The sequence below is a fragment of the Pollachius pollachius genome (assembly GCF_949987615.1).
Source record: "Pollachius pollachius genome assembly, chromosome: 14".
In the NCBI taxonomy this organism is placed as follows: Eukaryota; Metazoa; Chordata; class Actinopteri; order Gadiformes; family Gadidae; genus Pollachius; species Pollachius pollachius.
In genome coordinates, this window is record NC_136947.1 from 18,366,897 (window position 1) to 18,391,129 (window position 24,233).

The 24,233-nt window shown below is 45.0% G+C and overlaps 4 protein-coding genes across 5 annotated transcripts in view; 1 reads left to right on the plus strand and 3 right to left on the minus strand.

Annotated features, from left to right (window-relative positions):
• Window positions 1–882: 882 nt before the first annotated feature.
• LOC307086447 (retinol-binding protein 2-like) lies at window positions 883–2,862 on the minus strand (the record flags this gene model as incomplete). The annotated part of the gene is made up of 4 exons (XM_079751665.1): window positions 883–936; window positions 1,101–1,202; window positions 1,902–2,080; window positions 2,790–2,862. The coding sequence occupies 4 exons, from the start codon at window positions 2,860–2,862 to the stop codon at window positions 883–885; spliced, it is 408 nt and encodes a 135-aa protein (XP_079607791.1).
• Window positions 2,863–3,934: 1,072 nt separating this feature from the next.
• rbp1.1 (retinol binding protein 1, cellular, tandem duplicate 1) lies at window positions 3,935–6,787 on the minus strand. Its single transcript, XM_079751664.1, has 4 exons — window positions 6,687–6,787; window positions 6,340–6,518; window positions 5,080–5,181; window positions 3,935–4,059 (listed from the first exon to the last, which is right to left on the minus strand). The coding sequence occupies exons 1-4, from the start codon at window positions 6,757–6,759 to the stop codon at window positions 4,009–4,011; spliced, it is 405 nt and encodes a 134-aa protein (XP_079607790.1). The 5' UTR covers window positions 6,760–6,787; the 3' UTR covers window positions 3,935–4,008.
• Window positions 6,788–7,579: 792 nt separating this feature from the next.
• nmnat3 (nicotinamide nucleotide adenylyltransferase 3) lies at window positions 7,580–14,104 on the minus strand. Of its 2 annotated transcripts, XM_079751570.1 has the most exons (6): window positions 14,062–14,104; window positions 13,047–13,205; window positions 11,327–11,510; window positions 10,009–10,053; window positions 9,348–9,391; window positions 7,580–8,285 (listed from the first exon to the last, which is right to left on the minus strand). In XM_079751570.1, exons 2-6 carry the CDS (start codon window positions 13,156–13,158, stop codon window positions 7,876–7,878), a joined length of 795 nt encoding a protein of 264 aa, XP_079607696.1. In that variant the 5' UTR covers window positions 13,159–13,205; window positions 14,062–14,104; the 3' UTR covers window positions 7,580–7,875. The 2 variants fall into 2 exon arrangements, with proteins under 2 accessions (XP_079607696.1, XP_079607697.1); XM_079751571.1 differs by lacking the exon at window positions 10,009–10,053.
• A 3,454-nt stretch (window positions 14,105–17,558) lies between these two features.
• Window positions 17,559–24,233, plus strand: part of clstn2a (calsyntenin 2a) — a gene marked incomplete at both ends in the record, with an annotated part of 141,649 nt that continues 134,974 nt past the window's right edge. The window contains one exon of the mRNA XM_079750644.1: window positions 17,559–17,610. Within this exon, the coding sequence (XP_079606770.1) occupies window positions 17,559–17,610 (52 nt within the window). The remainder of the gene's footprint in view (window positions 17,611–24,233) is intronic.

Sequence of the window (24,233 nt, forward strand, 5' to 3'; positions counted from 1 at the left end):
AAGTTCAACATAAAATGTCTGTTTATTGTTATGTCGCCCATAGTTTCCACACATGAATGTCAGACTCTAGGTGTAAGCTACATAAAGAAAAGATCTTGTTAAAAAATGGAACAAATGGGCCACCTACTGTTACTTGGCCTACTGTAAATATTGCACTTGTGTGTAAGTGCAATACACACTTACAAGTGTGTAAGTGTGATATTGTTCAATGTTTTATTTAAAGACTTAACTCATATCCTGCTTATCTGCAATATCAAAATGCAGGCCTAATAAAATGTATGCAATAGCTGTAAAATGACTGTTACATACAATTATTACATCATCATGTATTCATTTATTGTTATTATACCCCTAAACTTTTTTCCAGAAGAAGTCTTGAAATACATGTCTGGTGATTTGTATGATCTCTGCTTCTGCACACATGGCCCTTATAGAAAGTGGACTCTCTCTGAAGTAGCCTAACATTTTTCAATGTAATTATTTCTCCCAATGGGCTTTTCGGGCAATTTACCGGTCTGATGGTTCTGAGCTGTAGGGCTTGTCAAATCTTGTTTAAAAGTGGTCCAATGTCTCTCCTAGAAGAAACCATCTCAAATCATTTTTGTATTTGTTTAGAATGTTTTTTATAACAATTTTAATAATGACCAAAGTAGCGTTCTGTCGTTTTGTGTTTGAATCCTTATCTGTTTATGTTTAGATGTATTTATTACAATTCACCCTTAGTGGTATTTAACATTAATCAAATCTTTGCAAGTGATAGTAGTAGTAGTAAGTATCTCATCTTAAACAGAAGTGTGTTTGTTAAATCTTTGCAAACAACTTGGAATTTGGTGCATTTCAACACATGAATGAGTGAAAGAAAACCGTTGAAAATGTTGGTGTTTATTCTTTCCACTTAAAAACTTGAACAGAAACTACATCCTCACACGTTAACTCCTGTAGGGAAGAGAGAGAATCAAGTTAACTGGTGCTTACATCAAAGAGACCAGAAACAATGTACAACAGTAAAAAAACAACAGCTATCTATAAAATCAATCAACCAATCAATCCATTTACTTTCCCTTCTTATGATCAACTTTAGGAGTATCTTAATGACGCACCAGGTAAAGCTTGTCTCCTTGGATCCAGTGCTTCCAGCCGCGGTTCGCCTTCTCTCCCTTCTGGGTGCAGACCAGCTTGTCCCCTTCCCAGTTCACCAGACTCTGGAAGACGAGCGAGAAACGTTACGATCAGGAGACATAAAGCTCACCGTGGGCATCCGAGTTCTAGAGGCCCAGTGATCCAGTGGTCCAATTAAATGATTGGAACAGTTTAGATCAATGCTCCATCCCTGTATTTAATCTGGCAGTGGTGGGTATCGATGTGTGCTTTATAGTAAAGTAGTAAGACCAAGTTAAAAAAAAATAGAGTAGAGCCAGAAAGCACTGCAAATATTTACTCAACCTCATAACATCTGACTGATATGACATTGGATTTTATCTGTTTGTCAATCAACCAACCTTTGCTTGCCGAAGCCTATCTTTAGAGCTTGTTATTGCATCTTTCAACAATGTTGTATTTTGCTTCTGCTGATGCAGCAGCAATTTAGATATGTATTCTGTCTATTAGCAGATGCTTTCATCCAAACCTAGAAGATAGTAGTGCTAGGCTTCTTGCTCAAGGACTCCATTTGTCTGTGAGTCTGCCCTGTGGTACCTGCTTTAGATGTAGTGGGTTAATACAGAGCTGGCCTTAGTCAATTCATGTTTGTATAGCCCTTTATCACAGTCCCAGTCTCAAAGGGCTATTATACTCTGTACCAACCCCCCCCCCACCCCTTAAGGGCAAGGAATAATTTTCTTTATTATCAAGAGAAGAAGAAACCTTGAGATGGACATGTGATGCAGCGCTCAGCAACCTACCTTGACGTGCCTGTTGTCCAGTCCTTTGGTGAACTCATCAAACTCAACCCCTATTGTGAAGGAGTGCTCATAGTTGCGGAAGGTACTCAGAGTTTGGAACTCAAAAGAGTCTCCATGCTGGGCGACCACTTTGGTCTGCGACAAGGACATGGCGATTTTCCTTGTGGCAAAATCAATATCTAGAATTTAAAAAAAGACAGTGAGAATGGAATATCGTTATGAAAATTGGAAATATGTGTAAACATTTTTTTTCCATTTTCCATTTTGTATTGATTCAAATAAGGGTATTCTTATTTCTCAATGGCCAAACTGGTTGTGTTAAATATGCAATATATAACTAGTATTTAAAATGAAGAATATCTTTATGATAATAAAAGTATGAATATCTTTATGTAACATTGAAATAATGTTACTGAAAAATTAACGTGAAATGTAGTGGGGCTGACAGATAAGTGGAGATAAGATTAGGAGGGTGATGTTGCCCAATGAACTGCAGTACTTAACATGCAACATTTGTATGTAAATGCAAGGCTTTATGCCAAAGAACAAAGCAATGTTCTTATTCTTTTGCAATTTTTGCATTTATTTTGGTCCATATTCTAAATAATTGATTGGGAAGAAATATTATCCAAAGATGATTATGTAGTAGTAATTAACATGTATAATACAACATGTAAAATACAATTACCTAGTTAAAGGACTTGTGTATATGTATTCCTTTGTCAATGCACCCCACTCAAAGTTTAATCAAGTTCAATCCCTTACGTATCACCACAAAATGAATGTGAAAATGTCAAAAGGTGGAGCGAGAGAAGACAATCGATCAGAATGGATTTCATTGTATCAAGGCTGCTGCTCCAAATGTCACGTGAAATCAAAACATCTTACTTAAGGCTTTCAGGTATTCCTCAAACTTGTCATTGGTTTCCAGTATCCATTTTCCATTGAAGTCCGCAGGCATGGTGAAGGCTGAAGGCAAGCTGGGCTGATGTAGACTTTAGACAGCGCTCAGAGAGAGAGAAGGCCAAAGGCAAGCTAGGCCAATGTAGACTTTAGACAGTCAGAGAGAGAGAGAGATTGGCTTTGTGCTGTGTTCCTCTCCTTTTTATATGAGTCGAATGGTCAGAAGCGGGACGGAGGGGGGGGTTGATTGACAGTTGTTATGGACAGATCTTTTCACAGTAATTGTGGCAGGTGACTGAGGGAATTGTAGTAGTGATCATTGCGTACACATGACTGCGTGTGTGGTTGTGTGTGTGTGTGTGTGTGTGTGTGTGTGTGTGTGCGCGCGCGCGTGTGTGTGTGTGTGTGTGTGTGCATGCTTGTGTGTGAGTGTTTGTGTGCTCAGATATGCATGCACGGTCAAAAACTTGCATGCACACATACGCAAAGCAGTAACTCTAACTCAACATTATTTCATATGTATCTAGATATCTCTATCTTGAGCATTGAGGTAAATCTAGTTCATAGTTTGGGGAGTTTTGAATAGAATTGATGTAAATGCTTTGTGCTGCTTTTCAGTGAAATGTAGGCTTCTCAAATTCCACACTTTGGTATACCAAGGGTATTGTCTGCTTCCAAGTGTTGCTGTGGGAAAAGCGTCTAATCCAGGAGCACTGACCTTCCAGGCCAAGGGATATGCAGTTCAGCTGCATTCTCTATATCACCATTATTAGCTCACAAAATAATTGTAGTCTTAATAAACATTGTCATATCAGTAACATATTTTGAATTTTGTTTATTGATTGCTTTTGAAAGGCACCATCACAAATGGATTGGGAAAAAAATATATATATATTGCACTTTATCAACACTTTGACCTACTTGAGTGGATTAAGTGTCATTATAAAATTAAATAAGTGCTGTTCATTATGGCAAATAAATATTTGGCTTCATATCAATCTAGAACAACAACCAGAGAACTCATTGTCATTAGCCTATCAGAGAAACTCATGATCATGCCTTTAGCTAGCTATTCCTAATATATAATATAATTAAAGGGACACATGTGTGGTAGGATGTTTAACTGAGGAGGGAAGTATTCGGTTGTATCTGGTGATGTGCCTCTGATCCAACAGGCGCCATTTTGGTTCCTGGTGCAGCCGTCTTAGGTCTTCTTGAACACCTGCTGGGCCACAGCTCCACCTGCTCTCAACTCCTATAGGGGAGACAATCAAATAATAATAAATAATAATAATAACAATAATAATAACAATATATATTATATTATATAATTGTACATAAATAAATAAATGCATGTATATATATTCTTTCTTTCCTTTTTTTTACTCCACATAGATCAAAACCCTCCAATAAAAATGACTCATTGAAATTGGTTGAGAAATGTAAATGTTATAATGCTTTTAAACCAGAAAAAAAAAACAGCCCCCCCCCCCCCCCCCAGTATTGGCCTCTGTAAAATTGTGTCGACGTTGAAACTCGATTCAAATGCCAATCTATGCCGCATCTATGCTTATGTCTATGCAAAGACCCATGATCCCCTGAATGAGCCACACCTTCATTGCCCTTCTGTTGGGTAGGGTTTTGCATTCATTACTATGGTCTTCAGAGGTGCGTAACCTGCCTTTAATTTCGCTGCCAGTAGAGGCTGCTATTCCTCTATATACAAGGGTACTCGCCGATAAAGTATGATTCAGACTAATAATTAATGTTATGGATGCTGCTGATTAAGAACATCTGTTGGTTTCACTTTAACTAGATATTCTGGCAGGTTTTGGTAAAGTTTGCTATGATAGCCGTAATCATACAGGAGGAGATTAGATTTTCCAAGGTAATGAAATGGTAATGCTCTAATTGTAGCTACAAGGGGCTTTTTAAATGCTAATGCTTTCATTACAGAGCACACTATGAACTTGAGAGAAGGAGAAAACAGCGCTACTTATCTGCTGATATTAAATATGCATAAAGTAAGATATGGCACGACAATCGCTGATTAGAAAGAGAATCAGGAAATTTTTTAACTGAAAAAAGTATCCATTACATATTCTCCATTTTGTGGGATATAACAATTTCTGAAAACTTCTTCTGCACATTCACTGCCCACACACACACACACACACACACACACACACACACACACACACACACAAGCCACTGCTGTAAATGTGTTGATGATATTGTAATCATCCCAAGGAAAACAAATCAAAGTGATTCTTACCAGATGGAGCTCATCACCGGTCACCCAGTGGGTCCAGCCCCTGCCTTCGATCTCTCCCTTCTGCACACACACCAGCCGGTCCCCATCCCAGGAGACGGTGGTCTGAGAACACAGCACCACAAGCCTGATTAGATGACCCCTACTGGGCCACTGCTGGCTGACGCAAGTAGCAATAGAACTGAGTGGCAGGGAAATCTGTACGGCATTTCTCTTGTAATCATGTGATGTGGCCGTAGAAGGTGCAGATTAAAGGGGATTCTTGGACTTTCATGTTTCATTCCACCAGTGGATTGGTTGAATCCAGTGTTTAGCAACACACAATAGAGGTTTCCCTACGAGTACACATAATCACGTATAAGCTGACCCCCCCGCCCCACCCCCAACACACACACACATACACACACACACACACACACACACACACACACACACACACACACACACACATACACACACACACACACACACACACACACACACACACACACACACACACACACACACACACACACACACACACACACACACACACAAACACACGCTGTGTAAACACACAAATGCAATTGTGTGGTCATCCTTCAGATTTCTCTGTATTTCATCAGGAAGAGTAATTCCTGTCTCCGTCAATTTTAAAGCGTTTAATTTATTAAATGCACAGTATAACACAGGAACATTCTGAACAGGAAATGTCGTGTGATATGCATGGCAAGCAACAAATTGGTGGCGTTGACAGCAAAGAAATAGGGTCATAGGCCTAAATGTGTTCAAAAATAGCGCAAAATATAAATAATAAAAATAAAGCGATGTGAACCCTGATTGTAGTCTGCAGGCCGATTAGTAAATCTCATAAAATCCATCCAAACTAGAAAACAGCCGTTTCACACAAACACGAAGCGCCAATGTTTTCACCACGGTTTGTCAAGATTAACACGTTTTAACTGAGCTGGCAGAATAACATAATTTAGGTCTACATGTCTGTCACGGATTTTCACCCTCACTATTTAAAAAGAAAACATGTAAAATGTTTAATCGTTTTTTTAATACACTTTTGACCGAGAAAGTTAATAATATAGGCTTCGCTATTTCTGAGATGCCGACTATTTGGTGCATAAAACAGTCCCCAGTTATCATCACAACTTACACACACACACACACACACACACACACACACACACACACACACACACACACACACACACACACACACACACACACACACACCCCACACACACACACACACACACACACACACACACTAACCATGCACTTCCTGTCGTCCACCCCTGAGAGGTCCTCCTCGAACTCCTGCCCCACGGTGAAGTCCATGTTGTAGTTCTTGAAGGTGCTGAGGGTCTTGATGGTGATGTGGTCCCCGTCCTGCGTGATGTCCTTGTCGGGCTTCAGCAGGGTGGCGATCTTCCTGATGGCCACATTGACCTCTGATAAGATGGTCCAAAGGAAAATGAAGCGACATTGGTGAGAAAGGTGTTTTTTGGTGTTTTTATTTCAATTGATTTACCAAGGTCTATGTATTCGGTTTATAAAAAGTTAAATCAGCAAATAGGTTACGTTTAGTTATTGAGGAGAATTCATGTCGTTCAACTCACCGAGCGCCTTTAGATACTCCTCGAAGTTATCGTTGGAAATCATTTTCCAGTATCCGTTCAAGTCAATCGGCATCTTGGCAGTGTTGTTCTTACTTCCAGTAGTTCAAGTAAAAGTGCAAGTGAAGCTCAAGGCCGTCGAAGCACTGATTTTAAACCAAATTCAATTTAATCCGATTACCTGTACATTTGCGTACCTCCCATTTCCCTCGTCCGGTCTACCTGTTCTGCCCTTTAGAAACTTCTCAAATTCGCCACACGATGGAGTCGCATGAATTTAAACAATGTGCATACATAAAGGCTGGTAAAGTGTAGGACTCTTTGGGATTAGCATGAAAGCCCCTGCTTAATTAGCTGTGTATTATAAGAAACTGTGTCAGTGAAATGTGGTAAAATCTAGGTGTAATTCCCTTGCAGCGCGACATGGTGTGTATCACTGCATCAGTTTAGCATGTGCGACTCTATAATGATAATGTAAGGGAGGGAAAGGTAGGCCTATGCATCTCTTCAACATCGCCGCAGGCATCTCAGAATAGCACTTTAAGCCATCAGCCGTCACCAGTCTCACTGCAGAGACACCTTGAAGCTGCAGTGGCAGGTGTTTTATCACAGTAATGCAGTCAAAAAGGAATTTTCACGACATTTTATTAATTGTCTTCTCTGGCTCCATGTACAATCATGTGTGCTATTTAAAAATAATTTATTCTTTCTGTTGAATAATTGAAATTGCTGGTGTGCTTTTGTTTCCCCAACCCACACACACACCCCCATTTACAATCCAAGGCAGCAAGAGTTTTATAATCACCACCGTAATCTTAACCCTCAGTGGAACTCACACACTGCAGAACAAACAAACAACTAATATTAGCATCCCCCCCCCCCCTTCCCCTCCACCAACAAATATTCAGGAGTTATTGAACAACAACACTCAAATGACACGGCACTCTAACATTGAGAAAAAAAGATAAACAAAACAATTGAAACCTCCCCAGGGAGCCACATTATATTTCCCTGTGTCCTCTTCCATTTCTAAAGTTATGTTTTGGCTTTGGCCCTCTGCTGTATGACATCCCACTGGCTGTAAACACACACATTCCACTCACAGTTCACCCCCACCCAGCTGGTATCCAGCAGAGTGAGGGTTGTGCAGTGCACTACGCGGGGACGGGTATAAGCTCAGTCTGCGCCGCTCTCATCCAGTCTGTCCCCCCGGCTGGTCTTGCTTGGCCAGGGGTCTGAGCGGCGTGCCCTGGTTCTTGCTCTCGCTGGCGTCGGTGTAGAGGGCGTGGCGGCCGATGTAGTCAATGACGGCGTCGGGCAGCAGGTACTTGGCGCTGAGGCCTCGGCGCAGGGCGCGCCGCACCTCCGTGGCGCTGGTCTCGTTGTGCACCCACTCGCGCACCAGGAACACGTTGCGGCGGTGGCGCCACAGCGTGTCCGACTCGTGCGCGGCCCGCTCCGGCTGCAGCCCGCCGCGGCTCACGCACACTAGGCCGTAGGCGCCGGCCAGCTCCTCCAGGTCCTCAGGCTGCCACATGCCCGGCACGCGGAAGCCGTCCAGGAAGTCCGCTCCGCACAGCAGCTTCAGCTGGGGCGATGGACCTTGGCATCATAACAGAAAAGAATAAGTTAAATTTGATGAAGTAAAAGAATTATGATTATCTCAGTTGGCTGGACTCCCCCTATCATGGGTGATTATTTTTTGCTTAATTTTATTTTCCTTATTCTTTTACTTTCGCCTACTGCTTGTAGCGTTCCTATTAGTATTTCAGAGAAGGCGTATTTCCTCCGAAAACAAAGCACAAACACAAGGCTGAGAGCTTGTTCAAAGTGCTACAATGTGCATTTGTAATGAGTTGGCAGGTTACATTGTGGCCTGTCGGTCCACACCAGGGTGAACCGGTTGGATGTTCGGTGGTCCCATTAAGATGAACTGGACCACTGATGTGTGAACTTCCACAATGATAGAATTGATGAGCCAATTGTGAGGCTGACTCAGATGAGAGTGGAACTGAAATGGAATCGTTAATGAGGCCCGGAGCCATGCATACAAGAGAGCCAGAGGTGAAAATAGCCAACAACCACACCACCAATTGAGGGACTGACAAGGATAGGAAAATAAAAGCTTTTATCAGAAGTTCCCCGGACACAATGGAAAGAAGATATGGAGACCTTTGATCTTAAAGCGATAGCACATTTTGAATATGTAAATATTACCGTGCCATATCGTACAATGCCAAGCTGGGCTTGATTCATAGGCTGGATACAGGATTTATTGCTTCAAACAGCACACAGAACAGACAATAAACCAACATATACACCTAGACATATCATATATTCCTCAGTTTCAAGTTAAATCCAAGTTTAACGCTAAGGCTAATGATCTGTTGTCGACTTAAGCATGCACTCTAAAGAACAGTTTTGAGCCATTAATGAGCCACAAGTTGAGCACAGGAATACCATATGGTACCGACACAACTCTCTGACCCCCCTCCATTAAAGGATAGCTTTAGGGTGGTTTTCTTGAAAGCTCCACGGCCGTGATGTGGGGTCTTTATACCATATGAATGGAATTATGTATTATATATAACGGCATATTACATGTAGGTATTATCAAGTAATGTAGGGTAAGACTTGAAGAGATAGGTCTCTTAATTGAGTTACCTGTGCTTTGCTGGTACTGTTTCAGTATGCACCCATGGTGATGCCTTCAGACCCACCAAAGGTGAGGGGGGGAGGGAGAGAGAGAGAGAAAGGGAGAAAGAGAAAGAACGACAGACCAACAGACAGAGAATCAGAAAGTCAGCAAGTCAGAACAAAGCAAGAGAGAGCAAAAAACGTATTTACAATGAGAAAGATCTAATAATAGACATTATTCACCATATTACAAAAATAGATTACATCGAAGAGCTGTGATTTATAGTAAAGCCTCTTATCGGTATTGGAGCTGATTGCTATGTTTGAGTGCCCCTGTGCTCGTACGGGTGCATGCGAGGGAGGTGTGGAGGGCGGACTTGCACAACACTGCCCCTCACAGGGCCCGGTTGCCAGAGACAACGGGCCACTTAATGCCCTAAGCAGCTTCCTGGTTGCGTCAAACAGCAGCTTAGTAGCCAGTCGAACGGGACACTCAACAAGGGGATTTATGGTTAATGGGGAGCAAGGGGGGCGGAGGACGCGAGCGGTTGAATAAGGGAATAATGCATGTAGGGTTATGAGAGAGGAACGAGGTGGCCCTCTGGAGACTGGCTGTAATGTTGCTTTATGTTGTTCCTGAACGTCAGCGGTGGGCCGGTCCACTCATGAGGCGCACTCAATTATTCACCCTGGGTAAAGCCTGCTGTTGGGCCGCCGGCCAGCTTGTTTAGCCCTGTTTGAATATGAAATAAAGGCATCAAACATGAATAAACTAAAGTAATATAACTAATTTAGTACATGTGAATCTAACCTCTGATGTAATATTGTTACGCACTGCACCGGGTGCAATATAACCAACATAAAAGTGCCAGATTCGGCCGTTGTGGCCCTGCCTCGCCTGGCCGGGAGATTACCTCACCGGCCCCGGCTCCGTCTGGGCTGAAAACACAGAGCCAGCCAAATGATTTAGGCCCATAGGACCCAAGCATTGTTCCTCGCTTCACGCTAATGGTTGCTATTGGCACAGAGCGGTGCTAGCAATGGGAGGAGCGGGGAGCGGGGCTCCAGAGAACGTATCTAATGGAATGAACCGGAATTCGGGATTATCGGACTGCCCTGTAATGCAGTTAAAAGCCATGGAGTGATGCAGGTCCAATAAGGGTACGTTAACAGCACCCGGGGAACGAGAGAATGAATAGAGGGAGACCACAAGTGGACGGATAGGCGGATGTGAGGTAAACACATTAAGGATGAAAGCTGTTGGTTCTCGCCTCAGGTCTAAACTCCTCTTTCTTGGCAGTGGGTATCGACCTCCACATTGAGATGCAGTTACTGATGAAGACTAACCTCAAAGGGGCTTGGATTCTATATAAGGAGGCCCTATTATACCTCATATATAGCAGCTACTTAGTTTATACAGAATATAATAATAATCATAGGTCAGCTTAATCAGCGTCAAAATAAAAGGGAATTAAAATGGCTGACAGCAATGTCTGTAACTCTAGACTAGATTTAAACACATACAAATATAAAATAACATACATTCACTCTAGGGAGATTAACTACATTGTCCGATACACATGATTTAGCCGGATGCGCTGTCCGACATGCCAAGCAGTCTTAAATAAATTGCCTGTGAAGTAACTCTCCAAAGTGATTTGCAACCGGTGCTCTCTGAATAAAACATGGCATGCAAAGCAGTGCAGACTGTGTTGGAATAGAGAGGGAGTAACTGACTACATCTACAACAAACAAGGGAACGAGACACGGGTGAAAATTTGCACTGTACCCAAAGAAAAAACACTTTTAATCCAAGTGGTTTGCTGCAGAATACATGAACCTGCTCTTATGAAATATGTATGAACATACAGGATTCAGAAATGCTAATCATTAGGTATAACCGGACCTTCTCTCGTTCAATTGCGTGACACAATTATTCTAGCATCTAATAAAGATGAAAGCTGAGGGCTTCTCTTGTTCATTAATTTGAAAGCATAGTTCCACACCTCATAGTGATGACTGTCTCTGTCCAGTCTGGCTGGTCGCTCTCCCATTCGTCAACCGTTATCCAATCAGAGGTCTGCAGGGCCAGCTTTGCCATGGCATTCCTGTGCTCGGCCGACACAAGGCCCTGTTTGCCATAGCCATCACTCACTGGGGATACAATGCCTTTAACAACCTGGTAGTTACCTGAAAGCAGAGGACCGGGTTTCACATCCTAGTCATGATTCATAAAATTGTTCACACATCTCAACACAAATACAATGAGTTGCTGAGGCACGAACAGTTCAGACTAGAGTGATGTCTTTCATTTGAGCTCTGTTTGTGGTTTTTATTGCACAAAAATGGAAACAGATAACAGATATGTATATAAAGTGACACACTAGCATGGTATGCTTGCAGACTAGTGTGTCATTAAAGATTCAAGCTATAGCAGCAGCAATGTCATAGTAATGCATAAATGCATATTCAAGTAGCCCACTTCTCCAAGTCATCTGCCAACCACCTCCCATTGATGTAAATCCTATGACTCAGCCTTTAAAGAAAATAGGACACGTTTCACAAAGTTGAAAAACGCTGAAAAACTAACTACACCTACTAACTGAAAATTACAAGTGAGTTAATGAATGTGGCAACATTATCCTAGCTACCGTTTAAGTAAAAAAAAAGAAAGAATGCTTACTAATAATAATTTCTTATTTCGGTGCGAACATTCTGCGTGCCGGATGTGTGACCAGCTTTAAGTCCAACGCTTACGTTTACCATAAAACAGCCCAGTCAGCTGCCGTATAATAAGGAACAGGATCAAAGCTGAGCTGTAAGAGCATTATTTAGGGCCCTTGCAAATGAAATACACCACTGTTGTCTCTGATTCCATGTACAATGGGCATCGGGGAACACGTGAGCCGTTTCATAACATTCACAGGAAAAAGCTTGTGACACGGTCGCTCGGGAGCGTGTTCAAAGCCAACACACGACAAAAAGTCATGGACGATTTCCAGGGGGAAGGATAATGTAGGGGGTTTCACTCCGCCCAAAGGTTGTGGGTTCAAACACCACTGCCTGCCCTGCAGTCTATCTGTCAGCGTTCTTCTGCAAGTTGCCTTACCTCTATTTGATACCTCACAATATAGCTACAATCAGTGTAAGATGTTTAATTGGTGATTAACAGTTTATTTTTTTACCTTTACTACTCTGCACTGTTATATGACATCTGGTATCTTGGTAAAATCTGGTTGGTATCTGATCACATTCTCAACGACTATTGCTTGACTATGTTTGTCACAAGGAGGAAACATGTCAGCGGCAGAAACCTCAGAGTTTGGATTTATCCCCATTGAGTGAGAAAAAGCCCAGTATAGTGTTTCAAGGACATGTGTCTCTGTATTGATTAACAGTAGGGCAGGGAGAAAGTAAACCAAGATTGATTTTACGCAAAATTTACGAGAGGCTGATTTAGAAGAATACCTCAGGTTGTATATGCGTGTGAGTGAGTCAATTCAACAAAACAGATGGGAAGAAAATCCAAATGAAAAGAACGCCTGTTTGTTAGAAACGTCTCAGTAAAGGTTGAAAACTGAAAGATGAATTCACTTTTTGTGATATGATTGAACACACAGTGTTTGCCCCCAGTGTAATCATCAAAATGGGATCAAGCATTTGGCACCCCCTCCCTCTAACCCATTCTCAGTCTCTTTTCCTCTGCCTCTCTGGTGTTTCTCTGACCTGTGCTGTGCATGTGGTCTCTGGCCAGCTCAAACAGCCTCATATGCTGGTTGGTGATGGGGTTGAAGGAGCCGCAGGCTAGCAACACCAGTGGAATTCGGCCGGCAGCCATCTTGGCTTATGGTACAACTTCACAACATCATGACCTTGCCTCGGTGCCTTAAAGGAGAGAGAAGTGGATGAGGTCACTGATGTCATGAGAGGCATACAGAGGCTGGTAAAGCAGAAGCAAATAGCGCCTGCGGGGACCGAAGGATGAAGCTATTCAATAGAAGACATAAATGCCTGAAATTATATCATTATCATGTCAGTTCACCAAGGTCATTATAAAACCAAAGACGTTGAATCATGTATGATTAACATTGAACTAGACAAATCGAAAATGTCGAACTGCTGCATCGTACAAAAACGAATTGGATAAAAATAGTTCTCCAACAAACCCAACTCTTTATGGTAATGTAAATATCCAAGGAGATCAATTACTCTTAACAACCGCTATTGGTTGATGTTAGTTATTGAATGTCCCTATCTTAGTTCAATTGAATAGCGAAATAAAAACGAACTACTGTCACGGGTCTTGTTCGTAGAGCATCATAATACATAATGTGCGAGTGCAACAAAGTGTAAATTAAAGTTTTCAATCAAACTCAGGATTGAAAAGTGACTTGGTTTAAAATCGATTTCTACCTTGAGGAAATCGTGCTAGGGGCAATGTCGCACGGCCACAGGAAAACGAAGTGAATCGATTGGTTACGTATCGATACCACAGTTAGGAAACCGTAGCCCTCACGTTACTACCAATAATAACAACACCATACTTCAAACACGAACCAATGACTTTCACAGGCATGCAATTGGGCATACAACTAGCCTCAACTAGCTACGCTAGTTAAATGCACTGACTATTTTGATGGATTACGATCTTGAAGTACCACGATAACAACAAACGCACGGAAAATGTATTGTACTCTAAACGACAAAGTCGCCGCGGTGGTTTGTTTATTAAAGTTCCCACCTGCTTTTATTATGCAAGCATGCATGCCTCATCTTTAATCCGGTCCCCCTCGCTGAAGGAACAAACACTGTCACTCAAAGGTTCCGGGCGGAGCGAGAAGGCCACGGCTGACCCCTTGTGGACATAAATATAACGCTACTAGAGCTCTCCGTGGTTCTGGACCTCACCAACACTTGATACTGCAGTTAGCTTAGGGTAAAGTTAAAATAAAACCAACGATCCTCAATTCACCCCAAATAGGTGACACTTTAGGCTACTTCAATAGGAAGGCTATTCATTGTTGGTAAGGATAACATATTTTCATGGCAGGCTGTCATCACTCAATGCCGACCTTTAAATCATAGTTGTGCCATTTTCTCGTTATAAGAACATCAAACTCAGCCGTTTCGAAACGTGACCTTTCATTGGGGTGTTGTTGAGGAGCTCGACGAGTCAGGAGAAGAGGCTCTATCCGACACTTATGGACGACCTGTGGCGAGAGCTGCGATGAACACAACACTGCTCTGGCAGAACATGGCTGTAAACAAATTGATGACAATTTGACATACACTAGCGTTGTAATATTGCAGATGAAACAATTAAGCTTATTTGGTTTTGTGGTTGCTGCCTTTAAATGTCACACCGGCTCTCAGGAAGGCCTTAAGTGGAAGTTACCGGTGTCTAATGACGCCATGGAACGGAACATGTGAACAATTGGCTTTTCTATGTTTGTGATGGCTCGCTTGTGAGTTGTTTCTCCGGTTAATGTCGCCCACGTTTTAAAGCCCATTCATTGAGGACATTTAACTTTCTCTGGTAGTCCTATCTTTAGTTCTGTGTGTATATTGAATATAAACCCACCAGTGATACTGAAGCAGAAGTCGTGCGGTGTAACTCTGGTGTGTGTGTGTGTGTGTGTGTGTGTGTGCGCGCGCGCACGTGCGTGCGTGCGTGTTTGTGTACGCATGGCCGCTCTATCTTTGTTATCCTCTTAAAACTCCCTCGCGCTCTAATCCCCGGAGAGAACACGAGCACCACACCCACCAGAACACCACGTGGGCACAATCATTCAGCACAATGTGAGGATGAAAGGAGAGCCCACTGCTAAAAGGGACCAAAACAAAAAAGACCCAAATCCACCAGGGTTGAGTAGTTATAGACGTTTTGTTCAAGTCTAGAGGAAGAAGATTGCTAAATACAAAAATAGCTAGGTGCGATAAGTTGGATATGCAAAAGCAGATGAGCACTTTTTGAGAAAATAAAATAATAGTATTAATAATAATATCAGACATTATAATAATAGTAAAAATAGTAGTATAATATGAATATATATTACAGTTTTTTTCAATTGCTTGAACACTATAGACACATGCTTAGACCAAAGTAACACAACTTTAAGTTTTTGTTACTATACCTTAAACACATGAAACCATTCCTTAAACAAAAGCGCTGCTTTGCACTTTAGTTGCAATTGTGCAACACACTTGCTCCTTTCTGTAACACACTTGCTCCTGCACACTACACACCATTTCATACATAAGACATTTAGTTCAAAAATGACATCTCAGTATATCATTGGGAGAACACATCTATTCAAAATACTAAACACATTGGGTAATTGAAAATACTTAAATGCACACCTCAAAACACTTACTTACAAAACGGAACACCTATCAGCCAGCTACAAAAAGGTTAAAGGGAAATTGTGCACGTCCTAGGGCAGCGCGGGGGAAATATATCATTGTGTGCCATCATAAGCCTTTGAGGGTAACTGCACCATTACGCAAAAATAGGTCCCTACAATATCCAGCATACCATCACACTTCTAGATGCACTTAATGATGCAGCTGAACAGGACAGATCAGAGCAGCCCAGGTTTGTTGTTGTCTGGGATAATGTTTGTTTCCATCGGACTGTTTTGGTCCGGAACTGGTACACCAACCATAAACAATTTGAAGTCGAAGGCCTATACTCGCCATTTCTAAAACCTATAGAAGGTTTTTTTTCAGCTTGAGGATGTAGTGTATATGATCGCCAACCACATGCCCGCATGCCTCTTCTGCAGGCAATGGAACGGGCCTGCAGAGACATTGAGGTAAGGTCAATCCATGGATGGATTTGGCACACAAGGAGAGGATCCATAAGCCAACCAACGGACAATTGCCGTGTTTTTCTGTGTTTACAGTACAGTTGTGTATTTCTGGTAAATTTTTGTTATATTTTTGCTGAAACTGAATTTACTGAACTGTAAAGTACTGTACTGCAATGTACAGTATTGAGTATTAGATGTTTTGGTTGTTGTGAAAACGTGCCTTCTGTAGAACTGAATAAAAACAGTGAATATGGAAGACTGCAATGTTTTATATAAAGTAGACTACTGTGTTGCTGCTGATCTGAAAGTGTATTCATATGATACAAGTGTGTATCAATTTGTCATCAGAGTGACATTTTGACAAAGGATTGTTAGGTTTCGATAGAAGAGTTTCAATTTGACATAGATGTGAATGGTATATTTCTCAGTGTTGTGTCTTATTTGCTTGTGTGTTGAGTTTTGACACAATGAGCCAAGTTTTGCAAAATGTGTTCAAGCAATCGAAAAAAACTGTAAACTGAATTTACTGAACTGTAAAGTACTGTACTGCAATGTACAGTATTGAGTATTCGATTTTTTGGTTGTTGTGAAAAGGTGCCTTCTGTGGAGCTGAATACAAACAGTGAATATGGAAGACTGTAATGTTTTATATAAAGTAGATTCGTGTGTTGCTGCTGATCTGAAAGTGTATTCATATGATACAAGTGTGTATCATTTTGTCATCAGAGTGACATTTTGACAAAGGATTGTTAGGTTTCGATAGAAAGGTTTCAATTTGACATAGATGTGAATGGTATATTTCTCATTGTTGTATCTTATTTGCTTGTGTGTTGAGTTCTGACACAATGAGCCAAGTTTGGCAAAATGTGTTCAAGCAATTGAAAAAAACTGTAATAATACATTATCATCATCATCATCATCATCATCATCATCATCCTCATAATCATCCTCGTCCTCATCATCATCATCATCATCATCATCATACTTGAACAGCCTAAAAAAAAAATAGCAATCACGCAGACTAAATATTGTCTGTCCTAATTGATGTGCATGTGCACGTGCATGCTCAATTGGCCTATACGTTCATCTCTTATTCAACCAGAAGTCACTGACAATGAGACAGTTGTACTCGTGACGTTGCACCCGTTGTCCCGGGGTGCCTCCCCTCCCAATTCCAAACTCACGCGCATCCCTCCAACTCTTATTCCTCCTCCCTTCCGCTCTCATAGCGAGTACCTCCTCGATCCACCGCCGACTCGGTCCGCTGTTACCCCGCGCGGAACTGGAGAGCACGACCGGAGCAGAGCCACCGCGAGCCCGCAGCCCGGCAGGGGAAAGTGAAGGATCTCTTTAAGACAGGAAGAGAGAAGAGAGCGAAGATCGACCCTCGAGACATTGTCCGTCTTAAAAGATGACCGGGGTTTCGTTTTTGATGTTATGGCTGATATGTGGCCAGTTCGGCGCTTTTGGAGGAAAAGGTAGGAACTTGCTTTCATATGTATAATATTTCTTAATCCAAACAAATAGGTAGATACTGTTTGGCTAAGTCAAGCCCCTGCATATGTAGTCAAAATAACAACGTAGAGTGTATTTATAGTCAACAGGGTACATAAAGTTATCGCACATGATCCTCGGTTTTAGGGAGCAGAGAATGAGTATACATGCATCTGCATACTTAGCCCTTCTCTTTATTACACCATGTGCTCCTTCAATGTAGCCTCGTAGCCGATCTCCCTTTCTCTCTCCTCCTTTCCCCGTGCGTGGCACACACGCACATACACACACGCGCACACACGCACGCACACAAACACACACACACACACACATACATACACACAAACAAACAAAGAGACACACAAACGCTCGCACGTACACACGCACGCACGAACAAGCACACACAAACACACACACAGACACATACACACGCACGCAACACAACAAGCAGGCAGCAGCATCGGCGTTGGAGTAGTTCACATCTGTAGTACTAATTGGGTCTCCGGAGTGTGAGCGGAAAGTTGCCTTGCCTGTTTGCACACTAAAACACATTAGAATGCATTTCAGCGGTTAAAAGGAGCTCTGGATTGTTTAGGCCTAAATGGCTCCGGATGAAAATTGATGATATTTATAACAAGTCACAAACGACTCCATAATCCTCATCATTCACTTGTGATTAATTGTAATGGTACTATTCTATCAGTAACCCAAGTTCCAAGTGTGTTGAATTGTCCATGTGTGGATGAGTGAGAAGGATGACAAGAGAGGACCACAACATGTTTGCTTCAGTGTAAATCAAAACCAGGCATAGACAGAAGACTGTTTAGAAGAAGATGCATCCAATTAGTCTCAGGAACAAAGCTTTCAATCAGACAGGCAGACATACATTCAGGCAGACAGACAGGCAGACAGACAGGTATTAATACATTCAGGCAGACAGACAGGCAGACATACAATCAAGTAGACAGACAGGCAGACAGGCAGGGGGACAACCAGGCGAGCAGGCAGACAGGCTTACATGGAGAACAAGAGGGGACGAATGGGCGGTGTGGTCAGGCATCGAGCTGTATTATCCTCCCCACAACATGAATCGTGAAGGCAAAGTGGAACGCTAGAGTATAACTCCACTGGATCTTCTCTCTCCGCCCCCCCCCCCCCCCCCTCACTTCTTTGTGAAAGAAAAGTTATGCTGTGCTATTTGTCTCTCTTTGTCTCCCTTTATAAATGTAGCCTTTTTTTCTTTTCTCTGCACCACATCTTTCTTTTCTGTCCTTCACCCTCTTCACCTCGATCTCCATCTCTGCTTTCATGCAGTTATACTATTTGTTCTCCCTCTCTCTCTCTCTCTCTCTCTCTCTCTCTCTCTCTCTCTCTCTCCCTCTCGCCCTCTCCCTCTCCCTCTCTCTCTCTCTCTCTCCCTCTCTCTCTCTCCCTCTCTCTCTCTCGCTTGAGCACTCGCTCTCTGCTGACATACTCTCCCCCACCTTTCCACATCTCCTCCCATAACCTCTGCCTTTGAAACCTCGCCTCACCTCTGTTCCTTCCCCTCCAAGGATGTGTTTACATGCTAAAATCACTGGAACAGAGCTTTTCCACAGATGTATCCTCGCAGGACCGACACAGGTGTAGCTCATAACTAGAAACGACAGATTTATCGCTTGGCTGATATGCGCCGATAGGAAACCTTTAGAAATGGTGTTGATTTATAAACGTAATAACCTCTTAATGAATACTCCAGTGCGGCGGTTGAACCTCTTAATGCTTTGACCGAGCACATCCACGTAAACACTCCCAACACTAACAGTCTTACATCCTGTTCTGTGTGGAGGTTAGTAGCTCCTCCCCATAGAGAAAATGGTTCCTTTAGCTCATGATTTTAATGCGATTCTGCCGTGGCCTGAAGAACTGCTGGAGGGTGAGCGGCAAATCCCAAGGAGCTTCTCAACCCCCAGCATACCATACACAATATAGATATTGTGTATCGGTAATTAATTTTAGTTTAGGGTGTAATTCTTTACACCCTAAAATCGGTATCGGCATCAGCGCCTAAAATGGCCTCAGGTAGTACATTAAACGAGTGAGGATAGCACACATTGACCATGTGCCCGGGTGATTCAAAATAGCCACAACACCTGTGTTTGTCCTGTGAGGACAACCCTGTGAAAAGGTCCTAATGTGGGTCACACTAGTCTTCTACAACACGTGTTCACGTGTGAAGTCTATACAAATATCCTCTGTCACAGTATTGTTTAAATGTTCACCTTTGTATCTGTGTGTCTAAGTGTGTCTAAGTATATCTGTTGTTAAGGTTGCTGCGTGTGTGTGTGTGTGTGTGTTTGCTAACAGTGCAATTCACTGTTGACTGCATTGGACGGACAGGTATTAATGCAAATGAGCACCATCATTTGGGTGTTAATTACTCACCTTGTCTAATTTGAAAATTGAGAGAGAGAAAGAGAGAGAGAGAGAGAGATGCTGCCTTTATTCCAACAGCCCAGCAGTAGAATTGAGAAACTCCCGAAGCAATTCACCTTTGTTGTGTGTGTGTATATCTATCTGTGTGATTGGGTGAATGTGTTTGTGCTTGTGCACCCCAACCGTTGCTTTAAAGACCCCAGTGGGTCTTTTTTTTGGTCAGCACGACTGCTCAATATGTGCTGGATAAACACTGCTGACATTACTAGTGAATCCTAGTGCATGCTGCACCCCCTCTCTTACTACCTCACTCCATCCTTTAGACACTGTGGCAACCCGTTTCCCCGATTGTCAGATACCCGGCAGGAGTCACACAGAAATCAAGGGTTAAAGCCGCAGTCTGCGTTTATTTCGACAGTAAATAGTCTGTATACTCGTGCTAGGGTCTCCGTGAGCCTCTAGATCGCCGGCGTGGTGCGGGATCCCTCCGTGTCGCTTCACCCTTCTCCCGGTCTAGCGAGCACTCCCGCCGTGTCACTTGCCCGGCGCCGTGCGGAATCCCTCCGTGTCGCTTCACCCTTCTCCCGGTCTAGCGAGCACTCCCGCCGTGTCACTTGCCCGGCGCCGTGCGGAATCCCTCCGCGTCCCTTGCTGTTCGCCCGGTCTGGTGCTTACTCCCTCCGTGTCACTCTCCCGTTGGTGCGGACTCCCGCCGTGTCACTCTCCCGTTGGTGCGGACTCCCGCCGTGTCACTCTCTATGTGGTGCGGACTCGTGCCCCTTTTAAGTCCGGCTTCTGGTCCTTTCCCTTCCTCCGGCCAGGTGTCCCCGATTGCGCTGATTGGGGGGAGAGACGTGGTGCTCTGTCGCCGGCTGGAGGTTGGCGACGGTAAACCAGGTCTACTGCGTGTCCTCGGACCCGCCCGGTCCGAGGTTCAGCGGCGGGATGCCACACTCCTCCACCGCTTGCTCAGGCCTCTGGTCGTCGGTGAACCCGCTCAGGCAGGCATCCCGGCGTGACAGGGCGCCGGCGTTCCTGGCTCCGGCCATCCACTTCCGGGGCCGTGGTCGGTGACCAGGATGACCTCCCTCCCTAGGAGATAGTACCTGACGTTCTGGAGGGCTGGGAACCACCGCGTCACTCGAGCGTTGGCGTCCCTGGCTCCGGCCATTCACTTCAGGGGGGCGTGGTTGGTGACCAGGATGACCTCCCTCCCTAGACGATAATACCTGATGTTTCGGGGGGCCCGGAACCACCGCGTCACTCGTGCGTTGGTGTCCCTGGCTCCGGCCCTCCGCTTCAGGGGGGCGTGGTCGGTGACCAGGATGACCTCCCTCCGCCCTCCACCGGCTCTGGGCTTGATCGGCCCACTCGTGGTCCAATGTGATTTGCTGCAGCGGCTTGGCGGTCGACACATTCTTGGGGCCGGGGTCCTTGGTCACCTCCTCCATCAGGTCGTCGTCATCGTCGTGGCCCGTGGGTCCAGAGGGGACCAGGTGGTCGTCAGCGCTCTTGTCGGGATCTGGAGGCTTCACAGGTTTACCTGTCTCCAGGAGGTCGTCCCCATCCACGTCCAGCGTGATGGCGTCTTCGTTGGGGATCGACACGGACAGGTGATCGTCCTCAGCTTCTTTAAGGGAGTCTGTTGCTTCGACTGACGTCTCTGCCGCTTCCGTCTCTGCCTCCGGCTCGGTGTCGACGTCGAGCTCTGGCTCCAAGTCGGCCTCGAGCAGCGCCACGGCCTCTGGTGCCGGTGAGGCCGCGGGCTCAGCCTCCTCTGTTCGCCCTCCAGGGGCCGACGGAGGCCTGGTGGCCCCGTAGGCCTGTTGAGCTCCCCTCACCCCTCTGCGGGGTGGTTCTCTCCGGCTCCGGAGTTCACTCGCCGGCTCCTGTAGCCGGTGGAAGATCGGGCAGTCCTTCCCGATTAGCAGCGGCACCGGTAGGTGGGGTACGATCCCTGCCCGCGTCGTGAATACCCCGTGCGGGGTCCGGATGACGACGTGGCAGGTCTCGAACGTCCGGGTGTCCCCGTGTATGCAGGTCACCTCTATGGGCGCACCCTCCTTCCCGCCCGCCAAGTCGGGGCGGAGGAGAGTGACCACGCTGCCGGTATCCACGAGGGCCTGCGTGCCCCGGTTCATTACCCGCGCCGGTATGGTCGGGCTTCCTGCTTTCCCTTGTGCCCAGCAAGTCGCTCGCATGCATGGCTGCGTCTGCTGCCGGCGTGGCTCGTCTCGCGGCCCCTCCTCCCACGGCCTCGTCTCCCGCGGCCTCATCTCGGGCCGCGTCGTCTCTGGCGGCGTCGTCTCCGGCGGCGTCGTCTCCTGCTGCAACGGGGCGGCGGTCACGGCGGCGGTCGCGGCGCTTAGTTCGGTGAGCCGTAGTACGACCTCGTAGAGCAGGGCCAGACTCTCCGTGGTCTCCCGCTGCTGCTGCTGGGCGGGCGTCGCCGCGGTCGCATCCGGGTTCTGCATGCCGGCTGAAGGGGGTTCCCTCGCAAAACCGGCCCGTAGCGCGGTCGGGTTGCCTGCATTCTCCACCATATGTGGCAACCCGTTTCCCCGATTGTCAGATACCCGGCAGGAATCACACAGAAATCAAGGGTTAAAGCCGCAGTCGGCGTTTATTTCGACAGAGTAAATAGTCTGTATACTCGTGCTAGGGTCTCCGTGAGCCTCTAGATCGCCGGCGTGGTGCGGGATCCCTCCGTGTCGCTTCACCCTTCTCCCGGTCTAGCGAGCACTCCCGCCGTGTCACTTGCCCGGCGCCGTGCGGAATCTCTCCGCGTCCCTTGCTGTTCGCCCGGTCTGGTGCTTACTCCCTCCGTGTCACTCTCCAGTTGGTGCGGACTCCCGCCGTGTCACTCTCCCGTTGGTGCGGACTCCCGCCGTGTCACCCTCTATGTGGTGCGGACTCGTGCCCCTTTTAAGTCCGGCTTCTGGTCCTTTCCCTTCCTCCGGCCAGGTGTCCCCGATTGCGCTGATTGGGGGGAGAGACGTGGTGCTCTCTGTCGCCGGCTGGAGGTTGGCGACGGTAAACCAGGTCTAGTGCGTGTCCTCGGACCCGCCCGGTCCGAGGTTCAGCGGCGGGATGCCACAACACACACACACACACACACACACACACACACACACACACACACACACACATATGCATGGACACACACACACACACACACACATGCACGGACACAGTCATACACACACACACACACACGCACACAAACTAACAAACACACACACACACACACACACACACACACACAGTCACTAGAAAACACAGAAACACGCACACACCTACACACACACACACACACAACCACACAAAAACACACACACACACACACACACACACACACACACACACACACACACACACAAACACACACTCACACACAGATGGAGTGAGAGCTTCACTGCTGAAGTGATGCAGGATTGATCCAAGTTATGTTTGACAATTCAGAGGAACAGAACAAGAAAAAACAACAAGGGGAAGTGGGTTAGGCTTAGGGGTTAGGGCTAACCCTATTAAATAGGGTTAGCCCATTTAGGTTTATGCTTATTACTGCATTAATTAAGGTTGATTAAGGGTTAGTAAATGTTCCCTTATTGTAAAGTGTTACCCATAAATTCAGCGTGACATGGCTCAAGTTGTCAAAATAGGTCAGGTGATATATAATTCCAACTTACCTCTCAATCAATAGTTTCATCGTGTCATGGTATAAAGAAGGGAAAGTGTGTTTACTTCTGAAGGGCAATTTTTGTTTGCGGGATGCCTATGAGACGTCAAAGATACAAAGGTATGAATCAATACATTTTGTTTTTCATAAAGTCCTCAGCAAGGATTACAGATTGGCCACTCACTGCACTACTTATGTGGATAAATTCTCTGATGGCTCTCCGATTCATCACTATTGCCTCGAAAACAACAACATCAGTACACAACAACAGTTGCTGTTCTCAATATGGAGCACATATTTGCAGTAAAACATATCGATTTCCGATACGTTCAATCAGGCACGAAGAGCTTCTTATCAGTGACAACTTTCAGTGAGATGCAGAGATGCTGAGATGGAGATCTAGAAGCCAGAATGCCAACATCCTCAAGCCTCTGGCTCCTGCTGCTATTCAAGTGAACCCGAGCTGCCATGAAAGATTCTGAAGTCGCTATGGCGATAGCTCGCTGTGAAAGC

Coding starts and splice junctions, on each gene's coding strand:
- rbp1.1 (XM_079751664.1), bottom strand. CDS start 6,759: ATGCCGATTGACTTGAACGGATACTGGAAAATGATTTCCAACGATAAC. Junction 5,182..6,339: donor TGGACGACAGGAAGTGCATG/GTTAGTGTGTGT, acceptor CTGTGTTCTCAG/ACCACCGTCTCCTGGGATGG. Junction 4,060..5,079: donor CCGGTGATGAGCTCCATCTG/GTAAGAATCACT, acceptor TCTCCCCTATAG/GAGTTGAGAGCAGGTGGAGC.
- nmnat3 (XM_079751570.1), bottom strand. CDS start 13,158: ATGGCTGCCGGCCGAATTCCACTGGTGTTGCTAGCCTGCGGCTCCTTC. Junction 11,511..13,046: donor AGACCACATGCACAGCACAG/GTCAGAGAAACA, acceptor CTCTGCTTTCAG/GTAACTACCAGGTTGTTAAA. Junction 8,286..9,347: donor ACAGTACCAGCAAAGCACAG/GTAACTCAATTA, acceptor TATGATGCCAAG/GTCCATCGCCCCAGCTGAAG.